Source organism: Melopsittacus undulatus, chromosome 7 (assembly GCF_012275295.1).
Source record: "Melopsittacus undulatus isolate bMelUnd1 chromosome 7, bMelUnd1.mat.Z, whole genome shotgun sequence".
NCBI lineage: Eukaryota > Metazoa > Chordata > Aves > Psittaciformes > Psittaculidae > Melopsittacus > Melopsittacus undulatus.
Window position 1 is genome coordinate 60,214,721 of NC_047533.1, and position 15,958 is coordinate 60,230,678.

The 15,958-nt window shown below is 36.3% G+C and overlaps 1 protein-coding gene across 5 annotated transcripts; it reads right to left on the reverse strand.

Annotated features, from left to right (window-relative positions):
• Positions 1–202: 202 nt before the first annotated feature.
• On the reverse strand, positions 203–15,851 carry HELQ (helicase, POLQ like). 5 transcript variants are annotated; one of them, XM_031046784.2, is made up of 18 exons: positions 15,554–15,851; positions 14,473–15,211; positions 13,884–14,062; positions 13,181–13,381; positions 12,120–12,192; positions 11,556–11,653; positions 10,907–11,005; positions 10,009–10,052; positions 8,902–9,141; positions 7,910–8,063; positions 7,507–7,611; positions 6,780–6,999; positions 5,806–5,963; positions 4,790–4,888; positions 4,330–4,503; positions 3,767–3,880; positions 1,496–1,630; positions 203–398 (listed from the first exon to the last, which is right to left on the reverse strand). In XM_031046784.2, exons 1-18 carry the CDS (start codon positions 15,701–15,703, stop codon positions 312–314), a joined length of 3,069 nt encoding a protein of 1,022 aa, XP_030902644.2. In that variant the 5' UTR covers positions 15,704–15,851; the 3' UTR covers positions 203–311. The 5 variants fall into 5 exon arrangements, with proteins under 5 accessions (XP_030902644.2, XP_030902643.2, XP_030902642.2 ...); XM_031046783.2 differs by having other exon boundaries at positions 7,910–8,051; positions 10,009–10,154; XM_031046782.2 differs by having other exon boundaries at positions 10,009–10,154.
• Positions 15,852–15,958: the final 107 nt, after the last annotated feature.

The following is a 15,958-nucleotide window of genomic DNA, read 5'->3' on the forward strand; positions in this document are numbered from 1 at the left end:
ACACATTATTTAAGTCAGCTACGAACCCAGTCTCTAGGCAGAAGTGCACACCAGGCAGCTTCAAAGCACTCCAAGGGCTATTTCTAGAACCAGGAATGAATTAAGAGCATATCTTTTGATTCTAGCCTGTTGCTCAAGAGGTTCAATCAAAACCTCCAAATGAAGTCAACTTTCCAAGACACATTCTGAACTCACACTAAAATGAGGTATACAAAAGATATAAGTATTTATTATAATTACAGCAGCTTCACATAGCAAAGTTAAAAATTTTAAAATATGCCAATTTCTGCATTCATGATTTTTCTTCCTGGTCAGTAGGTCTCTGGGATATCTGTAGGCACCTTTAAGAGTTCTTCAACTTCTTCTTGCAAAGCCTCAGCTTTTTCACTCAGCAGCATCTATAATGGGAAAAAATAAAATGAACACAAAACCCCCCTGAAAAAATGAATATAAGCATTAGCTATCGGTTAGGTTAACACACCAATGTTGCTTTCCAAGCTTGCATCTGGTCTGTAAAAAACTTCTTTTGTGGCTGCTCACAGGACTACGGTACCTTTGCTGCAAAGGACTAACATTTTCACAAGTGCTACCACCAGCGTTTTTTACTTTTTAGTGTATATCCATATGAAAAACACTAACACAAAAATTCATACTGTACACACTTGGTTTCCTCAGTTCTGCCACCACCTAATATGCTAAATATAACAGAATATGAACAGTTTTGTCTAGAACTGTTAGCAGAGGCACCTATAACAGGTATTTGTTGTCCACACTGGAATAAATACCTGTAAGTAGTGCCTGCCAAATTACCAAGTTCTTGCCTTATACAAAATTTCTTACTACAGCATTTTACATCAGACATATAGGGACCCCTGATATTAGTAACTATTTAATCCACTACTCTGAGCTGTTTGTTGCTGACAGCTGGCATGTAACAGTTCCCCAGTAGCAAGCATAGCATAACACATACAAGTATTATTCTTAACTTCCCAGTTAGAGAAAACTCCATCAGTTTAATATCCGAGCATGAGAATAAGCTAGATTGCTGCATTTGGCACTGATGAGGAATCCACATATATCCCTTTTTTTGGCTCATACAGCAGCAAAAAAGGAGTAAGGAGCCTGCAACAACTATGAACAGCCATGATCTAAACTTACTTTTACTCCATGAGAATATATAAACCAAGACTTTGTTGTTGACTGCATAGTTTTTTTCACACCACCCACCCATTCATTTTATTCTAGCCATTCCCTTACTTTACCAAAAGCTTGAAGGTCAGCAACTGCTCAATTTGTTACTCTTAACCATCTTAGATAAATTATATTGTCAAGAAAATATTTCAATATTCTTAATACATATTCTTATTTGGATCACAAATATCCACGAATGCCTTTATTAGTAATTTGAATCCTTCACTTTTAAAGTCATTCAAACACCCACTTTTGACATACTGAGGTTCTGAAGCAGGCTTTTATAGCTTTCTTTCTAACTTACCTTTGCAGATGAAACAATTTGTTTGGCTTGGCGTCGTGACAAGTGATCAATCATCTTGACCAGAGTTTCTGGATCTGCATTAGCCAAGTGTGCTAAAGTTTTGTACCCTGCATTATAAAGCTGTTTTGCTCGTGCCTGCAAGTTCAAAGTTGTTAGCCTATTAGAAGAGGCAGTAAGAATTGCCATTAAGTACCAATCTCTGTGCCAACCTAAAACATGTAATTTCTGCCTATTAATCCAACTCTGAATTATTCTCCTAAGAACATGAATACTCCCTGAGAATCACACCTCCCCAAAATACAGCTTTACTGCTGAGATTTATCTCCCAATACAATCTTATCCAGCTCTTCAGAACCCAGTTGTCACCATTTTCTCTGAGCCTAGATGATACTGACTCTACTGTCTTTTTTTTGTTATCATATTCTCTGCATTCACTACCACTGACAGGAATGATTGTCACATTATTTGATGATGTCCAAGTGAAAGATTTTGTCCATATTTTCCCCCCCCACAGAATTTTCACATAACAGAGCCTTCAGAGAATTCCAGAAGACTATACTTCCCTGTTGCAAACTTACAAATGTCTTTCAGTTTAACAGTATCTTTTTTATTTCTCTAGTTTCATGTGAAGTCATGTCTGTGATCTCACACATAGCAGAGAGATACACATCACAGAAGACTGTCTAGAACTTGATTATCACCAGTATAATGGTTTGTGCACTATCTGCTTCTCCTGACTTGGTTTGATCCTGCTGCTATGTAAGGTAGCCATGCAGTATCTGCTTAACAGAGGGCCTTTGGGCAAACATCTCTTTTGCAAAACAAGTACTGCTGAAACTTCACAGTTTAAATTAAAATGCATTTCTACACTAGTACTGGAGTAATTTGTATACCCAAGGCCTTTATATCCTGAGTTATGAAACAATACCCATTTGATGAGCAACTACTGCAACTTCACACATCTGGTCAATTACCTTTTGTTTTTTCCCTCCCTCTTGCCTCTTTTAAAGACAAGAAGGAATAGAAAGACATTTATTTGATGGCATATGTGTTTCTTTAGCATTTAACAGGTAATGGCTTACAATACATTATGTTTCTCCAGGGTAACTGAGGACTATGCATGTTCATTGATGTGAACCAGGTGTCAATCTTACCAAAAATAACTACCAATTGCCAGCAAATATTTTCTGTGACCTATTTGTCTGCTATATGCATAGTATGACTGATGACACAAAATCCTTCCCCACTAGTGACTTAAACCCCATGAAAAGGTTTTAGATAGCTCTTTGAAAACTGTACAAGCATGCAGAAAATAACTCTCTTTCACTACAGTAACCTCAAGATTGATTTTATCATTTCCTGCACAGAAATCTAAGCAAATTATGTCTGCTCAAGATGACAATTTAATCTGCTACAAATATCAGCTATGGCACAGTTTTAACTCCAGTGCAGAAATACCTTAATTACAGCAGTAATTTTCAAGAGTCAGCCTTAAAATAAAATTTTCATAGAATCATGCTCTGTTGAGGCTGATTTACCCCTTACACAGAAATACTCCCCTATGGAATGAGCCATCAAAAAGACTACTTGCCTCTTGCATCTAATTCAGAAAATCCAGCTACAAAAGACACCATTAAGCTCTAAGTCTTCACTGTTTTGTTCCTTGGAATAAAGCCTTCTGGCCACCAAATTCAATGGTTGCTGACAAACTGATTCTACGACAGGTTGTACACGCTAGGTAGGCAATTTTGCAAAGGAATCCAGTAATTACTTATAACCTTGCCCTGAAGCCCAAAAAGATTTTCTACTTTCATAGGAGTCTTTGATTCAGAGACTGAGTAAGCTTCTTACTTAGAACATAGGCAACACTGCAAGTGGTTGTAAAAGCCTAAGTTCCGAACAGGACTTCACATATTTCTGTGAGGATCTTGTAATGTAACTAAATATGTAAATTATTGTTTCTCTTTACTCAAGAATCCTTTACCACAAGAAACCTGCACTCTGTTTTCTAACTGAGTATACAGCTAGATTATTGTTCAAATACAGGATTTTTCACTGTTGCTGTGGCAGCAGCCAGAAGAAAAACATCCTTGGCTCCAGCTCACATTTCCCCAACAGACCACTTTTCCCCCAGCCTCCAGGACTGTCGTGGGATATCTGCACTATGCCAAATTCTCAAAAAAGCACTAGCTTGGTCTTCCAGATAAGGCACAGTAACACAGAGCATACTAGTTTATATTGGGAAAATCTCATAAAGCCAGGTTTACTAACCTCTAGAACACCTGCTACCTCCATCAGAGGGATGAGTTCTGTCTTAACACAGTATGTCAGCCGCTTGGTAAGTTCTGTCAGCAAAGCTTTGTAAACCCAGAATTCTTCCAATTCCTGCAGAGATAAATAGAATTAAAAATCCAATCCTAAGTTCTGTATTGGGGGGTATGACTAATAAGAGCTCTGCTATGGCAACAAGCATATATTTGGCTTTTAGACAGGGGAAGCACTGCTATTTCTGGTTATCCTTTCAGAGTTGTATTCAGCACTCTTCAGCTAAACATCCCAAAGCTGTTTTCCTGAGATGACATTCCACAACCAGATGGCCTTATTTCCAAGAGAAAGGTAAACCTTTCAGTGCACTGTACACTTTGTATATTTTCTCTGTGCATAAAGCTTACTTTTAATATAAGAAATATCACTGTATGAACATGCTTTTCTGAACAGGAAAAATTGAACAGGAAAGGTGAAATACATTAGAACTGAATGCAGGTGTTGTAAGAGAACAAGACTCCAGATCTTGCAAATCCCAACGAATTTATTGGAATTCATTAACACACTACCTCACAGAAGCGTAGAACACATGAGGCGAATGAGGCAGCAGAATTAAGGAGATTTTGCACATATCCCCGGGACATATTAAATTTCTCTGAAACACTCCATATATTGGTCTCTTTCAGTAGAGTGTAAAGGACAAATGACAGGTAGAGCCTGTTTACCACAGCACTGTCCACATTCTAGGAATAAAGCAAGTCAGAATTCAGAGCCAATATCATATTCAAGATACTCTGTTAGTGCTACAAGGAAGTTATTTTCACCTCTACTCCTTCCTGTCTTTAAAACATGACTATATTATACCCAATGACATTAAATAACACTAAGAAAACCAACCAATGAGGTTAAAAGAAACTTAATAAATACAACAGCAATAAAGAATACTAACAGAAAAATAATCTAGAATTTGTAAATAACCAAATTAAATGACTTAACTGTGATCTTAGGTATGAGAAATCTCCAGCCTACCTTTCTGATAGCTTGGCCAGAAGCTTTTTTTGTAATAAAGCTTTCAGGTACTCCCACAATATCTGCTACTTTTTGCTCTGCTCCACTTAGTTGGTTGAACTAAAATAAGATTTTATAAAGAATTTTCAGATATTTAATTCTCTTAATATTATAGAAAACATAAACCTACTACTTGAAGTGAAATAATGTTTTGTAATATCTCTGTATAGTACTTCAGTCACTAGGCTAGTAGAGTCACTAAAGTCAGATCTGCAACTTCTTTGCCTACTTGTTTGAATTATCTGTAACTGTCAATCTCTGAATGCTACATTTTAACAAAATTAAATAGGTATTAGGGCTATCCTTAGTATACAGCACTTTACAATAAAGAGAGGAATTTAACTATGGTTGGATCTTACAGAGTGTGCAAGACTAGGTTAAGGGCTGTGCTGATCGGCTGACATAAGCATAAACAGTCTGTAGGAAGGTATTGGTCACAGTGTAATAGTTACAATTGTGGCTGGAGTTAAGTATTAGACGTATATCAAGGATCAAGATGTTTTACAACATTCTGGAGTGGATTTTGCTCCCAAAATTAGAGATTAAATGAGTGAGCATTAGAAGGTAAATATGGCTCTTGATACATTTAATAGTGGTTTTCTTGCAGTCTACCATGATGTAGTTACATATAACTAGTTCATAAGAAAGCACTGATTTAGGACTGACCAGACTCCAGTGATGGCAAGGCTAGGCTCAAGGCTAGAGTCAGGATCTGGAGTACTGGCAACTCAAAAGATGTGTTTCTGCCACTGTTTCCCCCAGAGAGGATCAAATATTACAGATGCAGAAGAGAACTTAGGTTTTTATGTAATAAAAGACAGCACTTCTGCCCTGCGAGTGAAAATAAAGTAGCATATCTTAACTTTTCATCAAATTGCTACCCCACTATCTGCATTTTCTACAAGCATAAACTTACTTAAAATTTAATAATCAGTATTACTACATGCCCCGATGCATGTTTGCTAGTAAATTCTCACCTGTCTCAAGTATATCAGCCAATCTGGGCTACAGTTAGAAGTTGTATCATATGGAGTTGTCAGGTACAAAAGATGAAGATTGCTCTCAAGAATCAGCCCTTCCAAACCTTTCTTCAGTTCTCTATAAAGAACATTGCAGTATGCCAAGTCTATAGACCCTATAATAAGCACACAATGTACTGCAACTTTAAACAGGCATACACAGTTAATGTCGTAGACTTTAACATAGAATCAACATTTCCTTTATCTTCCATAACAGCTTGTTATGCCATCTGAATTGAAGACAGACAGTTGTAACCTGAGTAATTGCTCTAACATGAGCAGTGAAACAAGAACTGATGAAAGACAGTCATCTATTTCCATCTATGTCCATTCAGGATGTGGTTTTGGAGTGTCTGTGAACTGCCTTGGCTTTAAAGAAATCCTGGAACAAATCTTGTAGATTGAAGGAATGTGTTTCAGAGACTCACTCTATTCCAATGGCATTCCATACCCTGTATCTTTATGCTATGACAGAAAAACAACTTCCTGATACTTTATTACAGTGTACAACTGTGCACTGTATGATACATAATAAAATACAACTTTATTACAATGGGTCTACATGTCATATGTTTTCTTTCCCTCCTAAGCTTCCCTCTAGGCCAAGACATTCCCCTGTTCACAATAACTGTTCATAACAGTGAATTATGAGGTTGTGAGGCATTTTGAGTACAACCACTAAATCAAATCTTTAAATCACTTTTTTTTGGGATAGAGTTTTGCTTTTACTCCCACTGTGATCAATGTTATTACATTTCATTCCCATCATGTTCAGCCAGCACATTATTTAGCAATCAAATTTGTCTCTCTACAACTTATTTTTCGCTACAGTTTCAGACTGAAGATGGGAAAATATACTAAACTGAAATAAGGCTGAGATGAAAGGGTTTGCTGAAATAAAGATTATAATAAGAATAGAAAAAAAGTCTTACCTTTATATGTAGCTTTACCCAGCGGTGTGACTGTTAGTGTACATTTGGAATGGCTGTCCTTCTCAGATATTCTTCCTTTTAGGAGTCCTTTTTCTATTAGTTTTTCTAGCCCATCTTTAATTATCTCCGAGAGGCTCCTCTCTTTAGACAGCAGCTGCTTCTGAACACCCAGCAATGTACCACACATAAAATTGTTGACCTCTTCATAAGTAACTGCTATCTGCATCAGTTTTGCAAGAGATTAGAATGTTAAGGTGTCATTTTACACATCCTATAAGCTATATGGAAAAAAAACTGTCTATAGAAGTAGCTGGATATCCTGTTAATGTTTCCATAGAATTACGTGGGAACAAATAAAATGATAGACAACTTATGATGGACTGGATGGATTGCTCTCCATCTGTTCTATTATTCTAGCTACTGCATCATGTTAACTTGTTTCTAGTTTGAATCAAGTATTAGAAATGGAAATGTTATTAATACGATAATGTATCATATGGTAGCTTTGGTTTTTACACATAAGGAAATTATCAGTTAATTACATAACATGATATTCGAGTTAAGTAAGACTAATCAAATCTTTGTTCTTTTTATCCAACTAGAAGCTGTTTTGAGCTTGTAAGCCAGTATGTTTAAAAGGTCTATTTTTCCCTAAAAAATTAACAGATAAGATTCTCTTTGTATTGTCAAGCACTTGAGTTACTCACACAGAAGAGTTAACTGATACCTTCAATCCAACCAAAGATAACAACAGAGTCTGCATCCCCTTGGTCAACTCCAGCAGAAGATTGCTGTAACAATTCTCCAAAGGACTGTTAATTAAACCCTGAACCTAAAAAGAGCAAGAAATATAGTAGCTCAGAGAAAAGATTTATGCACTAGTTTCACACATTTAAAAATATTGATATGCATGATTCAGCTTTAAAGAAAATAAGTATAGGCATCTAAAAGTTTACAGTTCACATCTGAAAACAAGCCACATAAAGGCAAGTTACAGGTATTATTACGTAAGTCAAATACATGCAACATTAAGAAGTGAACAAAAATTGAGCTAGGCATTTCAGCTCCTCCTGTTTATCCCACCAGATTAATCCAACAATTTAAATTATCAATAGCTTTATAAAAATTACCAAGTGTTTGTCTTTCTCTTGCACTATGAGAATGCTTTCTCCAGCACTGTCAATACCAGCTCGACCAGCTCTGCCAATCATTTGCTTATACTGGTTTTTCTTCAGGAAGTCATTAGCAACATAAGGAGCTCTGAGAATAACCCTGTGAAGAGGTCTTCAATAAGTTACGCTTTATATTAGAATTACTAAGCAGCAATAAAATTTTAAATACATTCTTTATATATGTCCCTTGCTTAGTAAATAATTAAAACCAAATGCATCTGTTTGAACAGAAAACTTTTAACAATTTAAGATTTACTGAATGACAAGGCATGTTTATTATGTTTTGCAGAACCTTTGGAACTAGTCTTTATTCAGAGGTTGGAGTTTAAGATGAAAGCCACTGAGATATAAAATAAACCCTGCACAAAACATAAGCTACACTGATCATTCATCAGTTATGCTAGTAGGACAATACTTGTATCAATTTTTTGCCTCCCCTCAAATGCATCATTCCAACATACATACACACAAAAATGAATTGTTAATAAACAGTCTCTGGTGAGAGTACAGCACCATGTCTTCAGCACTTGTGTAAGAAAATATTAAATATTTTTTGCATTAAAACATATTCAAACTGTATCTCCTTAGAAAAATGTCACGATTTAAACACTATTCTTAGGACAATATCCAAAGAAACCACTATGAATTTCTTACTCTTCTGGATAATACTATAAAATACAAAGCATACCCTTGGTTTCTTCACATTTTTTTAATTCAGTAAATGCCTTTCAGCTATGCATTCTGAGCAACTTGATACCAATTCATATTCTCCTGTGTAAAAGCTTTGCAATCTTGTGTCCCGAGTTGAACACTAAATCCCCTGTGCATCTAATTTGTTAGTAAAAGCAGAACATACTTTAAATAGCATCAATATTTCCAACTTACTAAAGAAACCTTTTTACAAAGCAAGAAAAATCAATGCAACAATGAAGTATGTTTCAGTTACTAACCTTCTGGCTGGCAGGTTGACTCCAGCAGCTAAAGTAGCTGTGCAAGCAAGCAGACACAGGACACCTGCAGAATATGCTTCTTCTATAATTTTTCTTTCATCATTTGTAAGGCCACTATGATGATAGGCAATACCAAAAGGAACCGTTTGCTTCAGAATAGGACAGACACTTCCATTTCCAATATACTTTAGGTTCTTGATGAGATCTTGTTTCTCTTTCTCCCTGTGAGCTCTAAATTCTCTTGGAGGAGGAAAAGCATTTATTTACACTTACCTATTTTTTCAGATCAATCATTAACTACTTAGAAAATAAAATTAAAAAATAAAATCAAGAGACATGTTTACTGTCTATTTCTGTTCATTATCCATACCTCTAACATCTATGTCAGAGAAATAGTTATTCTCCATAATTTTGAAATAGCAATACACAGGAGAATGATTACGTTGCAACGGAACTCTTTTATTGCTTGTAAGCACAAGTACAGAAGGGATTAAATTCTGACTGGATGTGAGTATCAAGTGCACTGAAGAAAGGAAACAGGGCCAGTATGAGCTTGTAGTGGATGTTACAGATATATCAAAATGGTTTCAATTTTAATAGTGAGGGAGAGTTATTATTTATTTGACTATAATTTGTTCCTACATAAAATTTAACTCGGCTAGACCATTAGGAGTTGATAAAATCACAATTAAATGATACCATATATGAGTCTTACTTTCTTTATTAACAAAGCCTGGTTTAGATTTTACAACTTTCATATACTAGGTTATAGAGAAAATGTTCATTTTCTAAGCCTGCAGACACCAGTGCCAAAGGGGCACAAGGTTAGATTAGTGTAGCATGCTTTTCCTTTTTTCTTTACTTGTTCTCTAATAACCATTTTATTAACTAAGGTGGGTTTTTTTAATTAGGGGATTTTGTTTGTTAAAACATTTGTTTAATAAGCCTCAAGCAGTTTGCTATCATTTATGCAATTAGCAACTTTACATGATTCCATATTCAAAATATTTATTTCTGATCACCAGGGAAAGTCACTTGCAAACTACTGAAGTTATACCCTGACCATTTATTCCATATATAATTAAAAAAAACATGAGAAATACTTACTTCTTGAGGTACTTGCACAGCATTGAAGCCACATTTTCACAGTTCTTTTTGGTGGGACAAAAGATTAGGCAGGAATATTTAGGAATAACTTCAGTAACCAGTGCAATAATGTGGTCAGGATCTGCTTTCTCCAGATTACTAGAATACTATCATAAATGGATATTGACAAACATTTAAACTTAGAAATTAAGTCATAAACTAAGTATTCAATACTTGCTCTCAACCTTTGCTAGAAAAATTTGCATTAACACAACATAAATGCAAGAAATTGTGAGATAAGTTACCCCAGTCCTCACTTAAAATAGTTCATTAACACATCTATCTTGAACTGAAGAATACATGGACATAAGAATCAAACACTTTGCTTTTTCCCCTTGAAACTTCAAATTCTTTTAGCAACACCACAGTGTTGATACTTCTGCTATTACTGGCAGTCTACTATAGCACACATTTTTCTTTTTAAAGGTTGAAATTAGCTCATGAAAGGCAATAATGGAAAAGAAAATAAAACCCAAAAAAAAAAAAACAAACAACCCTGAAAGATGTCTTCTTTCAGTATCATCTAAGGTCAAGTCCAAAAGATCAACTGATGAGAAAAATCTATCCAAAACCATAAAGCACTAGGTACATATAATACTCAAACCCATTCCTTTTCATATATCAAAATATTGAAGAAACCTCTACCTTAAAGAGCAGTAAAGAAGTGAAAAGCAAGTTAAGCATTCAGTATTTTAAAGGCATTTTTCTCCACAAAGCCGAACATTTTCCTTCTCATACGTATTACAAAAGAACTATCTTATTTAAATAATTTCTTTGTAGAATATCTGTAAACAAATCTGTGTCAAATAGTGCATTTCATAACTATATTTCAAAGAAACTATAAGCATTTCTGGTCTACCTTGAAATTAAGGAGACGTGAAAAAGTAAAGCCATTTTCCGCTTTGCTGTCAACTGCATAAATAGTGTCTCGTATCTTTATGTATTCTTTTAATTCTACCTAGGGAGATAAAGCCATGAACAAAAACTTTAGTTAAGCCTTCTCTAAAGGTTAAGCTCTTACTGATGTCTTTTCTAATCATCACATTTCATATACATACATACGTGCATGCACACAAGAACACACTCTGCCCATCAAAAATTGTTTAGAGTTCATTGTTTTAATTGCTTGCCCTGAGAAAACATCTGATTATAATGAAGAATACAAGAAATGTTGTTTCTCATGAACAATGTTTCTCATAAAACATTGTCATGGCAGTGTTCAACCACCAGTAGTACAAATTCTAGTTATATTAAAAGAACTATAATCATTTATCAAAGTAGTTGAAATTTAGGAATTGGTTTAAACTGACACAAGTGGCTTAACATGATATAAAGGTACTTGCATTTGTGCATTTACAAGTGCATAGATATTAGTACAACTGCAAGCATTAGCAGGCATTATATTACACTGCGAAATTAAGCATAAAGCTGGGATACAATCCTAAATAGACAAGCTATAATTTTGAAGTCAAATATCTTTACTAGATTATGGTATCTTGTATACAGACCGGTCTAAAATTATTAGTATAGTACTCCGCTTGCAGGAACTTCTGCAGGTCTCCAACATTATTTAAAGTTGCACTCATTCCAACGATTTGCGTGTTTTCTGTAAGGCAGAAGTTGACATGAATTTACTATTGCCATGCTCACAATTTTAAACACTTATGCTCAATATTGAATTCAAAAGCCTGCTTCTTTATTGCTACTCTTCTTACATGCCAAAGTAGCAAGTCTGAAGTGGGATATAACTAAGAAATATTACTTGAGGTATACACATAAAAAAGAGCCCTTCTCTATAGAAGCTTTTAACTGAAATGGCTAATAGACTCTTACAAAGAAATGGAAGGCACTTGTCAATACTCAGGATATCCCAGAGAAGTATGAAAAAGCTTCAGAAACACCTGGTCCACCATTACAGGGTCAACTGACTAACAAATAAGTAAACACTGTTACTGCGTGGAGTCATTCCTAGCAGTCAGAACACCACAAATCCTGAAAGACAAAGTATGATATCTCTCTAAAGATACCATCACTACAATATTTTAATAATGTTAACTGCAGCCATGACTTACTACTAGCATAAAGAATTTTTGCAAGAGTCATTTCCAGTGTTGCTCCACGACTTCCCTCACCAATCATATGCAACTGTACACAGAAAGGAAAGAGAAAATGCAAGAATGTTACTGAGTTAAGAATATTTCTAAAACATACAATATCTTTTTTAAAGTCCTAAATAAATATTACAGGACTGCCTATTACAGAGGGATTATCATGGACTTACTTCCTCATTATATCCCTCTGGCAAATTCTGACTGCCAAGCTTCTTCCACAAGTATAGCCTCACTGAAACAACATTTAATAATCATGGAAAAACAGACCCAAGGGCAAATACATAAAACAAGATTTACCTTCCATCTAATTAGACCGTAAGTGATACACTTAACTCCTGATAGTAAACAGTCAGCATAGAGATCTTTGTGTTCACCAGCCTCAAGCAAACTGTTTTAAGGAACGCTTACAGTGGAAGTTAATATAAAAAGATTTCTAGCAGTCAGCTACTTCCAAAAAAACAAGTTAATCCTTCAACTGTCTTCTGTTTCGAAGCTACTGAAGTAAGCTCAGTTAGGCTGAAGCATTCCATGAATTAAACATCCCTGTTAGATGTTATACACGTGATTCAACCCTTAGCAGCACAACTTGGCTGCACCACTAATGAGCGGAATAAGGAGCAATTCTCCCAGTCAAATGTTATTTCATTCAGTCATTATTAGTACCAGTCACGTTTTCAACATTTAAAAGTCCAGTTGTGGAAGTCATAAAATACATTCTCCATGATTATTTACGTTTCTAATCAATTAGAAATGTCTAATTGACAAGTACCTATCAGTAATTCATCACTAACAGTAGATCCCTCAATATAGAATCCATTCTCCTGATACAGCAACAAATGCTTCAGTTAAAGAAAAATAACTTCCAATATTACAGGCTTATGTATCAATGCAGAAAAGTTAAGTAGTGATGATAAACACTCAAAGAAAAACCAAGTAATCAACAAAATAGTCTTTGCTAATAATGACATATTATAAAGATAAAAGTTTGCCTATTATAAATCTTAGTTAGTCTTGTAGCATACCTCATCTACTACAACAAGACCGAGGTCATCAATTCTTTCTGTTTCAATTAAAGAATTCACAAGAGCATGTCCTTTTTCTATAGTAGCAATATAAAGAGATTTTTTTATTCTCCTCCTGATTGGTGGAAATCTTCCTTTACTTCCTGCATATTCTTCAACCAGGAAACCCAATTCTATCCCAAAACTTGACAGACCCCTAACCTGTTTAAACAAATTAAAAAAAAAAAAATCAGAGAGCAAACTCACACTCTTGCATTTTAGAGCTGCCTCAGGAACTCAACATGCATATAACCAACCCACAAAATAATCAATTGCTTGGATAAGTGAAAACGTATTAGCTATGACTACCTTTTCCACCTGCAAAGCTGAAATGCTTACAAATATTATCAAGCTTGAGTTACATCTATTCTCTAAATTAACTTTTCCTTATGCCAAGAGGATAACTGCAGAACTATACATAACATTGTAACAAGCTATTATTTCATAATTCAGCATGCTTTATTTTCTGGCTCAGCATCCTCACCTTTGTAAGTCTGTTTTACTACAGAATTACTGACCCTCTGAGCAGCATTTAGGAGAAAATACTAACTTCCCACCATGTATTTATAAAAGTTATGCAGTTTGCTAAAATTAGTGTTAAAACCAGCCAAGTAGGAAGACATAGCAGAGAACATGAGCAGTATCAGAAACACTGCATCCAGACCTTTTCCTGGACAATGGCAACAAATGGCAGGATCATCAGAACATCTTTCTGTCTGCAGAGTAATTCTTGGAGAATTATTATTTCAGCTACAAGTGTTTTTCCACCACTAGTTGGCAATGAGTATATTAAATTCCTTCTTTGCTGTAGAGATTCTAACATTAAGCAATCATGCTGCCATTCTGCAATATTAAGAAAAAAGTATTAGCAGCCCCCATCAGCATATTAATCAACATAAAACAATGCCTATGCTTCTTATAGACTACTTTAAGTCTAGTGTTTGAGTTTTTCTTCAATAGGCCACTAAAAGCTGTTAGTGATTGAGACTTCTAAAGTATTCTATAGACTGTATCAAACTTTCCTACCCACCTAAACACCCAAAATAACCACTTAATAAAACGACCACTTTCCAACATGGCTTACATGAAATATTACCTTAACTTAAATATTTTTACAGTGTTAATGGGTAAAACAGGTAACTCTTCACTAGTATTTCTTTTTCTTTCTGAACAAACTGTTAGTTAATGGGTAAAACAGGTAACTCTTCACTAGTATTTCTTTTTCTTTCTGAACAAACTGTTAGTTACATTACCATAAAGCATCTCAATCCCTCGAAATTGCCTGAACAGATCTTTAACTTTGCTAGGTAATCCATAGAAAGGGCCTATATCAACAGAAGAAGATTCAATAGTTTTCCTAGCAACACAAATCTCTTCAGATAAAACAGCTTCTTGAAGCTGCTTGGTTTTAGAGACCTGCAGAGTCTGGGCTTTGGCATTTCCAGTCATAGCACTTTTCAGATGATCTTTAAGACTTTCAGTTTTAAATAAATCACTCCTGGAGTCTGAGGAAGAGTCAGTAGGTCTCTTTCTGTGTTCAGCATCATGATAAAAAGATGATGTACTCCTGATTTTCTCTAAGGAAGTATTCACACATTTATTCCTCCCTTCTGAGGCTGGAGATATTCTAGAAACAGAAGAAAGTTCATGCATTTTCTCAAAATACAAAAGTTGTGATGATGGCAATTCATCTAAAATAGAGTCAGTCTGTTCTTGATTGTTATCCACTGCATCAGTTTCACCCACTTGGAAAGCATCCTCCTTGTCAGCTTTAAGGACAACCGTATTTTCTGTAATAGAAAAATTAACTTGTTTCTTCTGTGGAAGTCCTGGCTGAAGATTCCCAGGTATGATTTCTCCAGGGGGTTTAATAGCCAGCTTTTCATCCTGCAGGTATTTGTGCTCTATATCATCAACTTGAGCTAACAAAGAATCATTTCCACAGAAGCTGTCATAGTCACCAAACATATCTTCTTCGCTATCATTACCACACTGTAAAAAAAAAAAGTATTAGCACTCCAAAGTAACGCAGCATAACTTGTATAACGCATACAAGGTGCAAACCATTTAAGCCTCTCCCAACTTCAGAAGAAATGTATATGCTTTTCTGATGTTATGAGGAAAACCTAACTTGACTTCTAAGTGAACTTGCAGTGAGTGAAGCTTAACCTACAAGTAGGCAAGATGCCGCCTAAAGCCAAGCTACATCCCCCCTCATACAAAGTAAGGCACTCCCTGACAGACACCACACAGGCTGAGGCTGGGCCAAGCCATGCTCCCAGGCGGTGTTCCCTCCACCTCGATACGCCTGCCAGCACCCCACCACCCCCGTACCGAGGGCTCCGCCAAGGGCTCCTCTGCGGAGTTCAGTCTCTTCCGATCCACCGGCGAGCAACTGGCGCTAGGCTGCACCGGGGCCCGGCTCCGCTTGCGGACAGAACCGGGGCAGCTCTTCCTCCGTACCGCGAGTCCGGGCTCATCCATCACCGCCACCCCGTGAAGTTGGCCGGCGTATAGACCTCCGGCCGGCACTGCGAGGAAGCGGTACGGAGCCCGTCACGGCCGCGGCAGGTTACGGCAAGGGACGGCCGAACAGCCGAGGGGGACCGGGGCCGCCATGAGACGAGCGGAAACCCACCCGCATCTCTAACAAGCGCGAACACCGCTTCCGCCAATGCGCTGCTAAAACAGAGCCCGCAGCCAGTCAGAGACCAATCAGCTGCCTCCAGCTGGGCGGGC